The 17,209-nt window shown below is 36.5% G+C and overlaps 1 protein-coding gene across 1 annotated transcript in view; it reads left to right on the top strand.

Moving 5' to 3' along the window:
* Positions 1-17,209, top strand: part of LDAH (lipid droplet associated hydrolase) — a 127,521-nt gene that overhangs the window by 51,576 nt on the left and 58,736 nt on the right. The window contains exon 4 of the mRNA XM_049819023.1: positions 5,929-6,098. Within this exon, the coding sequence (XP_049674980.1) occupies positions 5,929-6,098 (170 nt within the window). The remainder of the gene's footprint in view (positions 1-5,928; positions 6,099-17,209) is intronic.

Raw genomic sequence — 17,209 nt, 5'->3', positions numbered from 1 at the left:
GACCACTTCAGTATCTTGAGTAAATGGTAATTTATTTGTGGAGGATACCTTTACAAAAAGTAATTGCTCCAATAAACACTAATGAGTGGTGTGTTTATCTTAAAAGTTGCATGAACAGTTCCTGAGGGTACTAGGGCCAGATTAAGGTCTAAGGGTTAATCTAAACCACGATGCTTTAAGACCTGGTTCCTGGTGTCAGGAGGAGTTCTTCAGTATTTGTTGAACATGCTTTCACGGTTTCCATCCCATTTCTTTGGCATTTTATCACTTGCGATACAAATTATCCAGGGTTCAATAATCAAATGAAAGATTGGGTGAAGCATTCAGGCTTTAAGCAGTGTATCTTTAGGGGATGTATTTTCTAACAGTTTTGCCCGTACTAGACCCACAAACCTGAAATCTCAGGTTTTAAGCTTACAGTTGTATTCAAACATTTTCAGATGGCATCAGTCAATTGTAAGGAATTATTGTGTTTTGCTATAAGAACAAAAACAATCAAATGATTATTTAATTTCCAGATTAGACTTCTAACTATGGATGCCAGTTTAACAGGTAATCCTTCTAAGTAATTTAGTTATGGGGTTGCTTTCTGTCTGTCACTGCATGAAGGCAAAGATAAAACCTTCTCCAGGTTGCCCCATCTGAACAGTAGTTACTCAGCCACAACTGCTGCTGCTCCTTCCACCAGTGTTTGTATGTATTTGTAGTGGAAAAAGGAGGTGGGGCATAAAGTCTAAAACACTTGGCCCTATATGTTCGCTGCGCTTATGGTATTTGATGGAGATGCAGTGGACTTAATGTGACCCTGAGCTAGCTCTCCTGAACTATTTGGTTGGCTGTACTTGATGCTTTGTGCCTTCTCTTTTCCTACACTTTGATATCATCATTGACCTTTCAGTATCTTCTGTCTCTTTGCTTTTCTTTCTCTTGCTACTTTCTGTTACAATACTGCATTTTCATGTGTTTAAACTTGTTATTTCTCCTCACTGTTAACATTAAGCTGTATGGTGATTTGCCACGCAGCTGAATGAGCAGCATCTTCAGAGGAAGAGGTGAATCTTTTTCTAGTCCCCTGGTTCAGTCTCCAGATGCTTACTTGTCCTTATCCTGTAAAAGGTCCAGTTCTGAAAATTCTTGACCACAAGAGTTTATACAGGTGGTTCATTAGAGTTTGTCCTTAGATATCCTGGTGCTACCTCCTGGAGTAAATGACCCAGGAAAGAAGAAAATACAGTGCAGGTAGGGCAGTGGTTTTTACCTCCCTTTCTTTCATAGCATATGATTACAAGTCACCTTTTTACTCGGTTCCTTACTTGTTCATGATTAATTTGGAGGCCTTGTGTATGAGCAGATGCTGGGACAGACTTTAAAGTCACTCCATGACAAGTGGACAGGAGTCCATATGTACGTACTGAGCTCAAATGTACAGTCATCTGTTGTGACCAGAGTAGTTGGGATTTTGGACACGCAAGCATTGCCTTGTGAAATTAGGGAAGTACAAAGGCATGCAGAAATTACATGCACAAATTTGAGGGTAGTGTTGGAAATTCTAGCCTCCAGTATCTTTTTGAATCATCCAGTAAAAAGGAGTCTATGATTTTTGGAGACTTTTTAATGAAAGGCTAAATTTTATGAATCTCCAGTTTGAAGTCTGTTCATATAACTGATATGCTTTTTTTTTTTCTGCCCAAGAATTTCCCTTGCATACACAGCAGAAAAACAAAACAAACACAATTCTCTGTTATTTCCCTGAAAACCAAAGTCCTCTTTCCTAGCAAGATTAACTTGTCAACTAATCTCACAGCAAACACTTTATTTTAATCTATCATTGTTTTCTGACTGTGGGTTTAACAGAGGTCAGAAAAAGAGATTCATTAAAGTGATGGTGCATTTGTTTTTCTGAAAGCACATCAGAAGATGAGTGCTTTGCCAAAGAAAATAAAGAAATACAGTATTTCTTTTAATACACTTCAGCTAAATAAAGTCTTAAAATCACATGCTTTGGCCCAGCTGGGGTGTTCGCAGCATAGTGTACAAGTCGTATAATTTCTACTATCTGAAAACTGCTTAAATGAGCTCTCCTTCAGCCATGCCATTTATTCCACACCTGAGGTGAAGTGACTCTGGTCTCTTCCCTGATGTAGAGCCGTTGGAGAGCTGACTGCCAGTGTGTTTGTGCAAGTCTTTTTGCTTATACAAAAAACCCATTTAAGCTTCTCCACCCAAGAAATTAATGTTGATTTTGGATAATCCTGGGCAATTTTATTCTTTAAAATAAATAAATAAATCTTCTAAACCTGTGATGCAGTCCAGCTCTCACATATTTTGGACTATTAGAAATGTGGCATTTGTGTTGGGGAAATGTGAACTGACACGAGGCATGGGCAATTTTATATTTGTCTAGAAGTAAAATAGTATGCGTATCTCAATGTAGGGTTACATGACGTTGGAGTTTCACCTGACAGGAGTGCAGGGTCAGATGGTGATCAGGAGAGTTTTGTGTGTGGATTGCCAGACCCCACACTGCATGCTCATCCTCCAGTGTGGCTTCTCTAGGAGTAGTGCCAATGTGATTTGGTTTGGCAACAAACCAGTATTTCAGAAGAAAAGGAAAAGTTGTATTAAACAGCTGAAACAATTCTCTGGGGTCAGCATTGGCTGTCAGGACTCACTTTCAGTCTAAGATTGTATGTGTATGTAGCATAAGCCAGTAGATGTGGAATCTGAGCATCCTTGCTGTTAAGTGGTGCTGAGCAGGGCTGCACTGAGGATGCCTTGGCCCAGTGCAGCAGAATGCATCTCTACAGTCATCACCAATCATAAGTAACCCATCTAATTAAAAATCTCTTCTGCAAGCTCTGTTCTCCCCTGCTTCCTTAAGGAAACACTAGTGCACAAGCTTGAGTTGAGTATGCTCAAGCCCTAAACTCAAGTATGGGCAAATGCGAGGAGGAAAAAGCCCTTATTTTTACTCTGCTCTTAATCCCCACCCGTATCCTTCCTCGGGGTTCTTGCTTTGGCAACAAAACTGGTTCTGAATAGGCACATCTCTGCGGAAATCAATAATAGTTAGGAATATGTTGCACTGAATCTTTATGCTGTTATTTACTAGGAAACTAAATATTAAATTAGATATCTAAAGTCTTAATAACTAAAATAATTGACTGTATTTGTCTAACATAGTTATCTACCTTAACTTGGAAAATGTTGACACTGGGCTAGACTGTCTTTGCTGTATTGTTTAATTACACTGCAGCAATGTTCAGCATCTCTTGTAGCAGATATTGAATTTGTGTACTGAAAAGCACCCGTTAACCTCATGAGATTGAACAATATAAATAAAAACTTGTTTTGTTTCCTGCTTGGTTTCTGGGGTCTTGTGAACCATGAGAAGTTCTCTAGAAGACTTATACACCTACTTTATCTCCTTTTCCCTTGCTCTAACCTGGAAATAAGCTGAAATTCTTGTAAAGCCACTTATTTTCTAGAATTAAAGCTACGAATGGAATGTCAAACATTAAAGGACAAGCTGATAAATCACTGGAGATGGCAATGCCTGAGTAAAACAGTATGGAAATGATAGCAAATGTTTACAAGGGAAAACTGACCTGCTTAACCCAACACACAGTAATATACGTATACTCAGCATACTCTTTTACTTGTTGGTGTATCCAGTGGGCCGTCATGTTTCTTGTATTCTGGTTTTTCTGTGTGTTACATATACACTTAATTAGACTTGCGATGTAGACAACCCACTCCTGCATGAATTTAAGCTGCTATGTAAATAAATAAAAAGTAGGAAAGGCAGCTTTTGCTAAAAATAGAAACTAAGTTTAAAAACAGTGTTTTGGCCTTAGGCCTTTATTTAGGGTTTTGGAAAATATAACAAGCTCTTTGTTTTCCATCACTTGTAGAAAGCCTGATCAGCAAAATGTTACTTCTCTAATTTAATTCCTATCTAATAATTCCTATCTAATTTTGCATTCCTTGAGTGTTTTAGTAAACCCCTTTTTCATTTAGAGTAAACTACTATAAATTACAATGGGATATGACCATCAGTAATTTTAGTAGAAATACTAGTTTAACTAAAGAACTTTTGTTGTGACCTCTGTGGTAATAGTTTAAGCTCAGAAAAAAAGCCATCAGAACACATTCTTGAACAATTATTTTGCTTTGAAAGGCTATGTTTCTATCTATGTTTCTATGTATACTATCACTGTCAAACCCCCAGTAACTTCACTACTTGTAGTGCTAGTAATTTTTAGCATTTGAGGTTACTTACCAATTGCCATCAAATTTACTACATGTGGATTAAAAGACCAATCAGCCTTCATAATTTGATAAACTATGTTCACAGTCATAGGCAGTTAACTCCATAGTTATCACTTTCTCTAAGCAGGTGCAAAACCAGCTACATCTGAAATGGACCTACGGTGCTATCTGACTTTCTCTCACAGTAGTTTTTCAGTGCATTACAGTCTTTTTAATCTATGTGTCTTTACGGTATCTCTGCCTGCCAGATACTTTCTTTCACGTCTATTTTTCACATAGGGAACTGATGCAGAGGACATCAAAAGAAACCAAGTGGGAAGTTAAACACCTAATACTTGGTGGGCTGGTTAGGGCTGTGTGTGCACTACCTCTGTTAGCTGCTCCTGAATTGTTAGAGGTGGGTGGCTTTTGCCAGTAACCTATATGCTCCCTGTAGGGCCATGGCTCAGTAATGAACCAGTCCTCATCCTGTATCTGAACCTTGCTGCTGGGAGATTTAGCTTATTTCAGACTAAAGCTGCATTGCAACTCAACATATAAGGAGCGTAAAACATCAGAGTTTTAAACTGGATTGTGAAATTGAGCCCTGAGGTAATAGCGTGGTTTTAAGAGATATTAGTACCAGTACATCTCTTTTAGATAAGCTATAGGCATATGTTCCCTCATGCTTTCTGCCTCTTTTCTGTCATTCTTTCTTTCAGTATTTCTTCCTACAGCCTTTTCCATGGAGTAGTCCAGCTTCATCTGGAGGGGTGTATCTTTAACATAGCTTTTAGTTCAGCGGATAGAGCACTTTTCTAGCAGGTGAAAGAGCTGTGAATCCCCTTGGATTGGGGAACTTGAGAGCCATATCACCCACCTCACGAGCAGCAGTTAAAGATGCCCAAATTGCTGTAAATTCTTACAGGCACCAGATCATCCTTGTGTTGTTGACTGACCAGGAAGCAAGTAGCAAACTCCTCATCTTAAGTGATTGCCCAAGCTCCCCTAGGAGGTCCCTGGCAAGACAGGAATGAACTTGCACAATAGCCTAGAACCGTGAAGCTCTAACTGATCTCACTTTTTGTGGCTGGATTGACAATGATAAGAACCTGCATAAATAGGGGTGGTTTTTGTAAGTGCTAGTGGTCCATGTTGATACATACGTATTTCATTTTCCTCACTTCATGGGACTTTTTTGTGCATCTTTATCTTAAGACAGGAGATTTTGAATATCTGAAGGTTCTTAGTGCATGATAACCTGTGTGATAGTTTGTCTTGAATGAAGAAGAAGTATTGCTATTGTAGGTCCTGATCTCTCAACGTGAAGTTGGATTGATTTATGCGATCCAATGCCTTGAGTTCAGTCTTGTTCTGAATGAACGGCATCATAATGCTAGATGATGCACCATAAAGCTCCATGTGTTTCCGCATCCTTCCCTGATTCCCCAGCTACACGTGAGGTGTCAGTTTCTGTACATGTGATTAATCAGTCTATATATACCAGTGGTGGTAACTTAAAGTTAATTTTTTTTAGTTTGGTGGGTTGGTTGGGGTTTTTTAATTAATAAGTTTATTTATTTCAGAGTTTTCCAAAGAAGTGAAAAAAAAAAAAAGAAAGAGATACTTGAAATTTCTATCATTAAAACAAAGGACTTCTTTTCTTTTATGTTTCAGACACAGATATTAAGGAGCTAGAGGATGTTTTTGGACTTAACGGACAAGTAGAGCATAAGCTGAACTTCCTCAAAAAGAATGTATCAAAAGATATAAAGCTGGTACTGATTGCTCATTCTATTGGTTGCTACATCACACTGGAGATGATGAAGCGAGCATCAGAACTTCAGGTACATTAACCTTACAGAATGGGAATTATATTATTAGCAAAACAGTGCACATGCTTAGCCTATGAGTAATGCCATGTCTTTCCTGTGGAAGCTCTATTCTGCTGTACAAAACCTTTCAATTAAAATGAAATGAAAACATCAACGAATAATCCTAATAACATATGATAAAGCAGTTTGATGTAAAATAAAGTTCTGACTCTGAATTTGGTCCTTTAAATGCCCTTGAAATATAAATAATTCATAATGGTGATAAATATATTTAAGACTTTCTTCTTGTCTTTTCATCTTTAATTTATAAACAGATCACTAGATATTTGGCAATTACATCATGTTACTACGCTAAAAATTAAGACTTACGATTTTCATAGCAGCCTCTTATCTCAAGGCAAGCAGATTGCTGGCTGTACGTGGGGAAATGTATGGAAAAGAATAATATAAATTGAGATGAGTACTACTGTAAAGGATGTTGGTTTTAAATTTAATACATTTGCATATGTCATTGCTTCTGCAACTCAGTCTTTCTTTGTGTAACTCAATGAGAGCGAGAGGTGTTGTTGCATGTTCTTGTGTATCTGAACATTTTTCTTTGTCACTGTGAAGCAATAAGAAAGCTGAGGCAGGACCATGTCCTTGCGACTCTGGAAATGGCAAACTGTTAGTGTTCAGTAATAACTCACTCTGCTACCAGATGATGAATGAAGAATACTGAATTTTTATTCTTAAACACTCACTCTTGCTAAATCATTGCCTCTTCCTTTACATTATAAAATCTTCAGTGGAAGGAAGTGCAGTGTTAGCGTAAAGTCTGTGTTTAATATACACGAGTAGGTTCTTCCACTTCTTCAGAACCATTTCCACTGCATGTCTAACTTTTTTTTTTTTTTCCTTTAAAGGAAACAGCAACTAAAAATGTGAAACATGAGGTTAACCTGATATATTTCCACAGGAATATTTCACTTTATGATTATAAACAAGAGCATTTTTTTGAGGGAGAATTTTTATTACTGTTCTATCTTTTCAGAGGGAGTGTTCTAGAAAATATCATATGCAGTAATTTGTCCAAAAATATCAACTTTTCTTTGGTCAACATCTGTACAGTCTTTATTACAGAAATAATTTTATCTGGTTTCAATTAAACTATGAATTGCTGAGTAATTTTTTTACACCTGGCTCACTGGATGCTGGCAGCTTGCTATTCATCAATCTTTTGAAATGTAGGTATCTTTGGGACACTCCTAGACTGCATGGTGTACTGTGCGCATTAAGTTAATATATGACAAGCTACATTTAAGATGCATTTAACAATAGAAAATATTTGTGTAAGCCAGAGTGTTGTGCAACCTTTGTCCCTTTGCCAAAAATAAGTTAACTGTTAGGTTTTATAACATATGAAGTGTGATAATAAGAAACTTGTGTTTCCACCTCTCCCTTTATTTTTACTGGAATATTTGATTCCCACAAGATTTTGAGCACATATGTGTATTTTAGTAGCTAGATCATTTGATTTTATTTTCGTGTAGTTCTTATGTGATATTCATTTATTACTTGAGTTTCAGTTTTGGTCTTAAAGCAGAGAATTTAAGAACCTTTGATTGCTTACAGTTTATTATTCTGAGCTAGAAGTTAATGTGTTGTATTTATTGTTCAAATAATTCAGTAAACATTTATTTTTGGAGCGTATGTTTAGCAGAGATGATTTTTATTATCCAATTTAAAGCCCTTTCATAATCTAACCAAATATAAACTAGATTGTCCCTCTCTTATACAATGATGAGGGAACCTGATGAACTTGAGCTAGCATGCCTGAAAAGGAGAAAGTACTATCTCCTTATCTCTCCTTGGTTGCTCTTCACCAGTCAGTTTTGAATGCCACTAATTTCTTGGGCCGTTGTGCTCTGCAGGTTAATGGGGTACTGTGGTTTTTTTTTCTTAAACTTCTGTGAAATAATGCTTTCTTATTTCATTAAAAGAGAAATGGAACAGGAATTGCCAGTTTACTCCAGGATAAATTCAGTTTTGGACCCCATCCCTATCTTCCTGCTGACTTTCAGGGAGGCTTCTGTGAACAGTTTCTTCAGGAGAGCCCTTAACACAAACGTGGTCTTAGGTTGATGCTTTTAACTAAGTCTGATCAGTAGAGAAGGGCCACACAGGTTACATCCGTACTTGTAACTAAGTGGGCTACTGCATGGATTTCAGTACCGGGCCAGCTATGCCGTGATGTTTTTGGACTAGTCTTTAGAGACTTTTTGGCCCCAAGCAGCCAGCAACTCCCAGACAACACCCTGGCATGGTTCTGGGCTTGGCAGAGGCCCAGGACCATTCCCAGTAGTTAGTTTGGATGCAGACATCCTGTTTTTGAGGCACGGGAAGTACAGCCACGTGGACACAGGCTATCCCATGCCATCCAGTTTAATGGCAGGACCAGGGAATAGTTCCTGGCTGGTCTGTTTGCTGGTGCACATGTAACCTTGAACACTTCTCAGTTGCTGTGGTGGGCATCAAATCTTAACGAGATTTGTCTCTCTTGGGAAGTGGAGCATCCAGAGTTTGTCGGACGGCTAAAAAATTTTGACACTGGGAAGGAAAATGTTAATCAGCCTTACTCCATGGAGATGGAAAAATGCAATAATGTACAGCTTACTTGATATGTGGTCTTAACCTCATAATCTTCTTCGCTCTTCATTCAGCCAGCAGAACTGAAAAATGAAGCTGAGTGACAAAATTATTTTCTCAGTTGTTGGAGCTTGAGCCTAACTCATAAATACGCTACATCCTCCAGGCATTCTCTTCTGAAATACAAATCCTTACTTGGAGGATTTCCTTGTGTTTTGCTGGCAACACTATTATTTCCTAAAACACTCTGATTGTTAATTTAATCAAAAGATTGACATATTTCCTTGCTAATGAAATGAAATCTGTTACAGCATTAGTCTTTCATTTGTAATGATGCTTTTGAAATGCCAGTACCTTTGTGGTAATAAATTAACACTTTAATGAGTGGAACTATCATACAATTTAAGTATTGCTCTTCCTGAGGAGGAAGAGTTTAAAACCACTGAGTATGTATCAGTTTAAGCAAATAAAATTTCTCTAATATATAACTCAAAACCATGCGTTGCTACTATGTCTCAGTGGTGCAAGAGAATATTGGGTATTGCTAGACCTTGGTTGATTTCATAAATAATAGCTAAGAAATCATAAGTTGGAATAGTTGTGTATAGAACAAGTTCATACCTTGGAAACCCCGTCACATCATTTCTGTGCACACATTCGTGTGCATCTGCCATTCGTGTGCCCTTTCCTTCACCGTGTTCTCTACCAAACAGAAATCTGTTGGTCTGTACTTTCTTTTGAAAATTCTGATAAGTGTAACAAAATAACATAGTTGGCATTTAATGATTCCACAAATTTATACAGTAGCATAACCATATTTTCATGTTTTTTCTTTTGTCCATATACAAATTGCATTCAGGTCTTTCACTTGAGGAGCTACAACTTGTTCAGGATCTGGTAACGTATGTAGCTTAGAAGGTTTCTGCAATGTGTCTTGTTCTTCATAGATCAGTACTGACTTTTACCCATCAGGAGGCTGTCCACTAACCAAGCTTTCTTGAGTTACATTTCTTCATTGTTGACTATGCTAAATTATTTTGTGATGTGTAAAGTATTGGTGCTATTCATTCCCTTTTATAATAAATTACACATGCCTAACAGGAGGTACTGGGCAATTTTTTGCTAACCTTTTGGGTTACTGAAATTGGCTATATATCACTGCTGTTCATTTTCTGTCTGTTTAGCCAGTTTCTAATCCATAGAAAAATGTTTCTCTCACCCATTATTAGTATTATTAGTGGTCACAGGGATTGAATGACCTCAATGGGAAGCATTTTGTTGGAGCTTTTTGAATATAGTTATTTTAGATGATGGTCCCATATGTGCATGATAGTTTTTTTTTTTTCTTTTTTAAGTTTTTTAAAATATTTAGTTAAAGAAGCGAAGGAGCTTTCACCTAGAAAACATTATTGTTGTTGCTTCCAGTGTTAGAAAAAGGCAGAAATATGTTTTGTCATTCTTTTTTAAATGTAGCTGATAACAGATTAGTTTTCTGTCATTCCAAAGTTTCTGTTGTTGCATTGTTAGTAATAGGGTCTTTTATTACCCTTGATGCTCCCCTAAATAACACCTTTAGTGTGACATATGTAGTCCTCATTTTGTGGTTTCATACTTGAGCCAAAAGGCCACGTTCCATCTGTTGTGAACAGCTTGCTTGGAAACATTGATGGCCTACAGGTACACAACAGAATGACAGATGTCATGACTCTTAGCTCCCCCCCCCCCCCCCCCCCCCCCATTATCTAGAAATCTGCTTCTTCCCAATTACCTGCAGCCCTTTGCAACACATCTTAGTGGGAGCAGACATCTCTGCACATGGCCGTTCTGACAAAGACAGTGATTGGGATATGAAATTTCAGAAACGCTCTTCGCTTTGCTGTCTCTTGGCCAGGGAATTTCTTTTTTTCAGTTTGTGTGAGAAATTACCTGTATATATAGAAGTAGTTTGTTTTAAAAGAAGCTTTACTAAAACAGTGAAAAATGGCAATAGATAGTTTTCATTACAATGTGTCTTTGTATGCAACATAAAATGCAATAAATAATTACAGATGAAATGAAACAAATCTCTCTCAACAATGTGTGAACATCTATCCATAAATACTTTTTTTGCAGTAAGACAGAATATGAAGTTTAAAGGAAATCAGATATTCCTGAATAAGTCATGTAAAACATTCTGATTCTAAACCAAATGTCTTTTTCGGGTGTAGCTTGATCTATTTTCAAAATAACTTAAGATAATGGTTTCAAATGTATTTTAGATTCATTCTGGACAAGAGTCTTCACGCGTGAAGTTATTCAGGACTGTTTCCATGTTTAGATATTCTTTACTCAGGCTTTAATTTACCAAGCCTGTTGGTCAACATCATAAGTTATCAAAGCTTTTCCAAAGTTTACTGGCAGAGCTAATCCTCTTTTTGAAATGCAGCTTCCCGGAGACAGAAGCTTCAAGTAGATGTTTTTTGGTTTTGTTTTTTTTTTTCTTTTTTTAAGCTTTTGGTTCTCCAAAGAGCTGAACTGGACAAGGAGAGGATTTTATTTTGCCACTCTTGGCAGATGCATAATTGGCCATCGTAGCAAAAAGATCCCACCTGCTAAATTGAGTTATTTTTCATGCCTTTTTGTGTGATGAGAATAGTTACTTATGAGGAGGGCAGAAGGAGCATGTAAGTTTTGTAATGGCTTAAAATCTCATTTGGACAAATATTAGATTCTCTCACCGTTGCCTTTCTGCCTTAAATCAAGTTGGTTCTTTTGTCTCTGGTTAATACTTAGTTCCTTTCTGTTAAGTACTTGGAAAGCTTCCCCTAACTTTAGCAAAAGTAGAGTTAGGCTGTAAGAGAGAGAAACTTCAGAATTCCTCTACTAATTGATTTATTGTGATACAGAATTCAAATGCAGTGACCCTTTATGTTAATAGTTTCGTTTCAGTTGTGTTGAAAGCTTGATTATGAATTTGGGAAGCGCTTTCATAATGTTAGGAAAGAGAAAAGTCACCATGTTTTTAAATATGGGTATTTCTACAAGAAAAAAAAATTCCTTAGAATGTGAAAATCCACAGGGACTACGAGACTGAGATTAAAAGAGGGAGGTGTTTTTTATCAGTACAGGAACTACTAAGCATGTCTGACCTTTGAGATAATAAGGGGATCTTTTCAGCAGCATGAATGGATGAGGGAAAGACTGTATGAAGTTAATGACATTTGTTCAGTTTCTATGTTGCTGAGACAAGAACCTATATATGTAATCCGAGACTGGTGGTGTCATTACAGAAAACATCTTCTGAAAGGACACTAATTTAGCAGGTTCTGACGTCCTTAGAAGTTCTAGTGCGTTTCGGAAGTAGAAGGAAAATAAAAATATAAACACACCTGAGATAAACATTGGAATATAAATTTTTATTCCATTTTTGAAATTTTTATTTAACATAATAGCATCTGATTCAAATGTTGATTACCTAAATTAGATGTCACAGTACTTTAAACAAAGTCAGTTTACATAGGTGTTCTGTAGGTAAATTAACTTCTCATGATCTCACTGATGATTATAAAGTTTAAAATAAGCTTTGTGAACAAATACATTTTTTAACACCTTGAATGTTCTCTTACAAAAGTAAGCTTACCCCAGATCTTTTGAAAAGTACAGTGAGACTGCATAAAATAGGAAAATAGCCAGAAGACTTCTGAAGAGACCTGATGTCTTCTCTCACATAGAGGATTATACTTTGTATACCTGTGTGCCAGGTTGCAGTGTAACTAACAGCACAGTAGAAGCGTGAATAAATGTCCTTGGTTTGTGCAGCCTTGTTTTGATTTATCCTTCCTGAGAACTGTTTGCTCTTGGTTCCTTAATGGTTTGCAGTGATGGATGGTTATGTGGTTATGTCTAGCAGTAGGGATCATGATCTGGAGAAACAGAATGGAGAAACACTATTTTTATATGAATTTCATGTTACTTGCAGTCTTAAATGATAAAGCGCAAAAAATCCCCATAAAAACTAAAATGGGTAAAAGACTTACAGTAACACAAACCCAGTGACAACATTTGCAAAATTATTATGCAGGAAAAAAATAGATGGCTCTATTTAGCAGACCTCAGAAGGGAATTGGTACACATTTCAAATAAATGCGTATCTTGTGAAGAGAGCTGCAAATTTCTAGGCCATGATATAAAACTAAACTGATTCTGATCTATTTTTCTTCTTCAGTCCATCCATCTGGATAAATGAACTACATATTAAAAAAACCCAAGCAAACAGCATTGCACTGATACATACCCACCTTCATCCCCCTTTTAAGTGTTGAGAGAGGGAAAAAAAGAAAGACTGATACAGTTTTGCACAGATTTAATCATGACTCTAAGTACAGCTGCCTTCAGTGAGATGTGTGTGTTAATTTAACTTTATGGATGTTTTAAGTTTGTCACTGAATTGGACTAGTTCTATAATATATATATTTTTGACAGCTCTCTATAAGTCCTTGATAGACAGCAAGTCTGTGGGAGCATATACAAGGCAGCACAGGTGGCCTGAGCCAACAATTAGACTAAAATTTGTTTTAGTTGATGGTATACACATTGCAGAGCCTGCATAATCCACCTTGCAACAGATGACAAAGTTCTGACGAGTATGTTCTCTCAGTGATGCCTCAGGCAATATCAGTAAATCTAGTGGAATAGCCAGTAAACCAAGCAATATGAACTTGGTGCATATGCAAACATGCAGCGCTCTTAGGTGGAAAAAATGAGAAGGAATGCAGTTGATTTATTAAACCTGACCAAATAAAATAAATAAGATACTGTATCTTTGAAGCATCAAGGAAGTTTCTACAAAGATTTGTAGAGAGATATTTTTTTTTAATGAAAAAATGAAAACAACCTTCATGTGAAAACTTAAGACAAACATAAAACCTTCTCTCTTTGGGGTGGGAGGCTGCAAAGCAAGGAGCAATAGTAGGTGAGTTCATGGCAAACAAAGATTTGTTAGAGAGATACTGACTTTTGACTGAGACACACATAGAAGGCCACCAGCCTGAATTTAAAAGCTCAACAGAAATTCAGAATGCTGTTGGTGAAAGGCTGTTAACTGTGGAATGGGGTTGAGAATGTCAGCTCACCCAAGAGACCACTAGCAACCATTATTTCACTGGCTTGATGACAGACTTTAATCCTAATGGTCCCAGTCATATTCTTTTCTACCCCTCCTTGACAAAAAAAAAAAAAAAAAATCTTTAAAAAATGTAAACGGTAAAGAAAATGCAGCAATCAACAGGCAACCGGGATTTTTTGTATAACGCTTACTGGACACTGCCTTTGTGAATAGGAACAGGCACTGTCTAGATTGCCATGTGCTGCATAGGTCTGCCTGAAATTACTTTTCACAGACAAACAACCCACCTTGTAATATAGAGGACAAAGAATGTGAAATATCTCAAGAATACAAAAAAAAATTTCAGGAAACTTAAAATGTAATGGGAAATAAACTGTTGAAGGTGATATATCTTCAGATGTAAAAAGCCTGAGGGAAATTAAATAAGGAGTTAAGTTTTTTGTCTTTTGCTTTCACCAGGGAGAGGCATGCATCTTTCTCCACATTAAGAATATGATTTTTACCATGGAAAATTGTCTTCAAGCCAAAGTGGCATGAACTATCAATTATTGGCAGATAACTAAACCAATCAGGAACTGAAATGTGATCAACAATTTGAGAATAGTCTTCAGTCATGCTGTGAAGATACCTAACTTTTGCTTTGTGTCTCTGGTTTTCTGTTTTCTGCTTTCTTGTCTCAAGCAGAGAAATTAGCTTTTAATCATACATTGCATAGTGTGTTACACATGGTGCCATCTTCTGATTCTTAGGTTGACCATGTATGCTGTAGTCAAAAGTGTATAACTGCCTCCTAGTTAACAATCCAATTTCCTCTAAAATGAGATAACGGGATTTATGCTTTAAAGTTGTTCCCCCCCCAAAAAGGAGAAAGATATATTAAAAAAGGAAAAGAGATTTCCAGAGAGCTCTACTTTATATAACTGTGCTGTCTGCAATCCAGACTTGTTCTTACTTGTAACTGTAGAAGTAGGCAGCAGGCAACAGTGAAAGGTGAGACTTAAGTTACCAACATAAGATGATAAAATTCTGGATTTTTTTGGCAACACAAACATTTAGGATTAGGAACATGTAAAATTTTCAAACGGAATTGAGGAGGATTACCCTTTTCAACATCTTCTGTGTCATCGCTGTTGAGATCTTAAACTTCTAACCCAAAACCTAGTGTTTACCAAGGAAGCATGAATGGAAGGTTTGGATGAGGCTTATGGTACTTGTCAGCCTGCTTGGCCAAAGCTCATGCCTGATTATCTGGTTGAAAGAAAGCTTTTTGAAATTAACCTTGACTTGAATTGCTTTATTTTATTCTGCTGACTAGTATTTTATGCCTTGTTTGTATTATATTGTATTAGTATGCCCTGGCTCAGCTCATGTTAGCCACGTGGAAGCTGTAGTTCATCATATTGTCAACACCTGAAAGGGGGTAGCTGAGTTGTTGATTTGCCTGGCTGAATTCAGTATCAGACCAAAAAGTGTCAATATAGCAACTCAGTTTAGAAAACAAAAAGCTTCATGATTGCAGTAGCACAGTCTTAAGAATAGAAAAAAAGGGATATACATTAAATTAAACAAAACTAATTTTTAAATCCATTCTTTTTGTATCTACCAAAATATAGACCAAAGGCTCTACACTGTCAGTTTGTCTCATCATTTGTTTCGTAAATGTCTCTCCTAAAAACAGAGATACCAGAAAGATAAGGTACAGTAAGTATTATTTCTTTTGAAATAGATACATAAAAAATTCATTCTTAATACTGGCTTATATGTATTTTGAAAACAAATTATGCATTTCTGAACAGTGCTCCCATGTGTATACATAGCATACCTTGTATGGTTTTTGAAGTGGCTGAAGCAGGTAGGTATTACTTGCTCGGTCCTAGAACTTAATGGGAGACACTAGATTACATATATATATATATACACTCTTCTGAGTCAGGAAAACTTACAGTCCAGAAATGCTGAAGATCAGATGAGACTGGTAAATAGTTGAGGGTTAATTAAAAGCACAAGTGCAAATTTAATTAAAATTGATGTCTGGTGCAATTAAAAGACAAGCTTGACAAAAGCAGCAGCAGTATATCTGTCAGAACGTAATTACCGAGCATATGAATACAAGTATCTGTTTTTACATTGATCACATTTTTAAGAGGGAGGATTCAGAGTCAATAATAACATTGCCCTAAGATAGCTTGTTTAGATCGTAAGCCTGTGAGAAGGCGGCCTGAGGAAAAACTAATTCCCAAGACTTTCTGAGGAAAATCATGTTTTGTTCGTAATGTTCACTGAAACTTCAGCTTCTGTCACCTTGTTTAATGTATTTGGTTTACTGCTCAGTTGAATAGAGAAACAATATGTAAACCAAGATTTTGGTCTGTGATGATTCGAAGTAGGAAAACATGAGAACAATAATTTTGGTTTCAAGGGACTTGATTTTTTTTTTTTAATAACATTGTGTTTATTTTGCCGCTAATGAAACATCTGATTTCTTTTCAGATGTATGTAGTCAGAATTCAAATAAGGCTATAAAAATTATTTTTTCTAGGAAGTTAGAAGACATTAAAGTAGCCAAATGTACAAACAGAAAAGGAAGAAAAATAAACTGAAAAGTGGAATCTGTGATCATTCATCAAGAATCCAAAGTAAAACATGAGAATGAAGAGGAAATGAAGGACTAAAAATAAAAAGATGGCTAGAATGGTAAATGGCAGAATAACAGGATTTGTTAAGTACTGTGGATTTTTACAGATTCGTTCATAAAATCTAGTTATTTTGAATCTCTAAAAATTTGGATTCATATTGTAATAAGTGAAATGATTCTATAAAAATGAGAGAATCATAAACATATAACAAGAAGTAAATTTCAAAAGCAATTAGGATTTATAGCATATGTTTTTCAAAAGAGCTCAACACCCTTTGGAAAGCCAGATTTCCCAAAGAACTTTTTATGCTGGCTGGTGAGATCTTTTACAGTTCTGTCTGCAGATGTGTATGCATAGCACTTGAAAAATCAGAGACTCATCTCTTTGAAGAGTTGGACCAAACAATCAAAATTCACTATCAAGATATGTCGCGCATAGCTTTGTTTTGTTTTGTTCTTCTGCTGCAATTAATATGCTTTTACAGAAGACAATAGAGCCAGAAATCAGCAGTTTTCATGCTAATTTAAAGTTGATTAAAGGGGAAAGCAGTCAATTAAGGCATTAAAGAATTGTTCCTGAAAGGAGTATGTGAAGGGACATTGTGGAGTTTTTGAACATAGACTTTGCAAATGTAGTTAAACTTTGAGCATGGCTATAACTCTGGTAACCAGTGTCTGTTCCTAGAAGGTCTGTATTAAAATGTAATTTCGCTGGCAATCCTGAGCCCTCAAAGAAGAAGTTGAACTGCTTCATCA

The sequence above is a fragment of the Accipiter gentilis genome, chromosome 16, assembly GCF_929443795.1.
Source record: "Accipiter gentilis chromosome 16, bAccGen1.1, whole genome shotgun sequence".
NCBI classification, from domain to species: domain Eukaryota; kingdom Metazoa; phylum Chordata; class Aves; order Accipitriformes; family Accipitridae; genus Astur; species Astur gentilis.
This window is presented reverse-complemented; position numbering and strand designations above follow the sequence as displayed.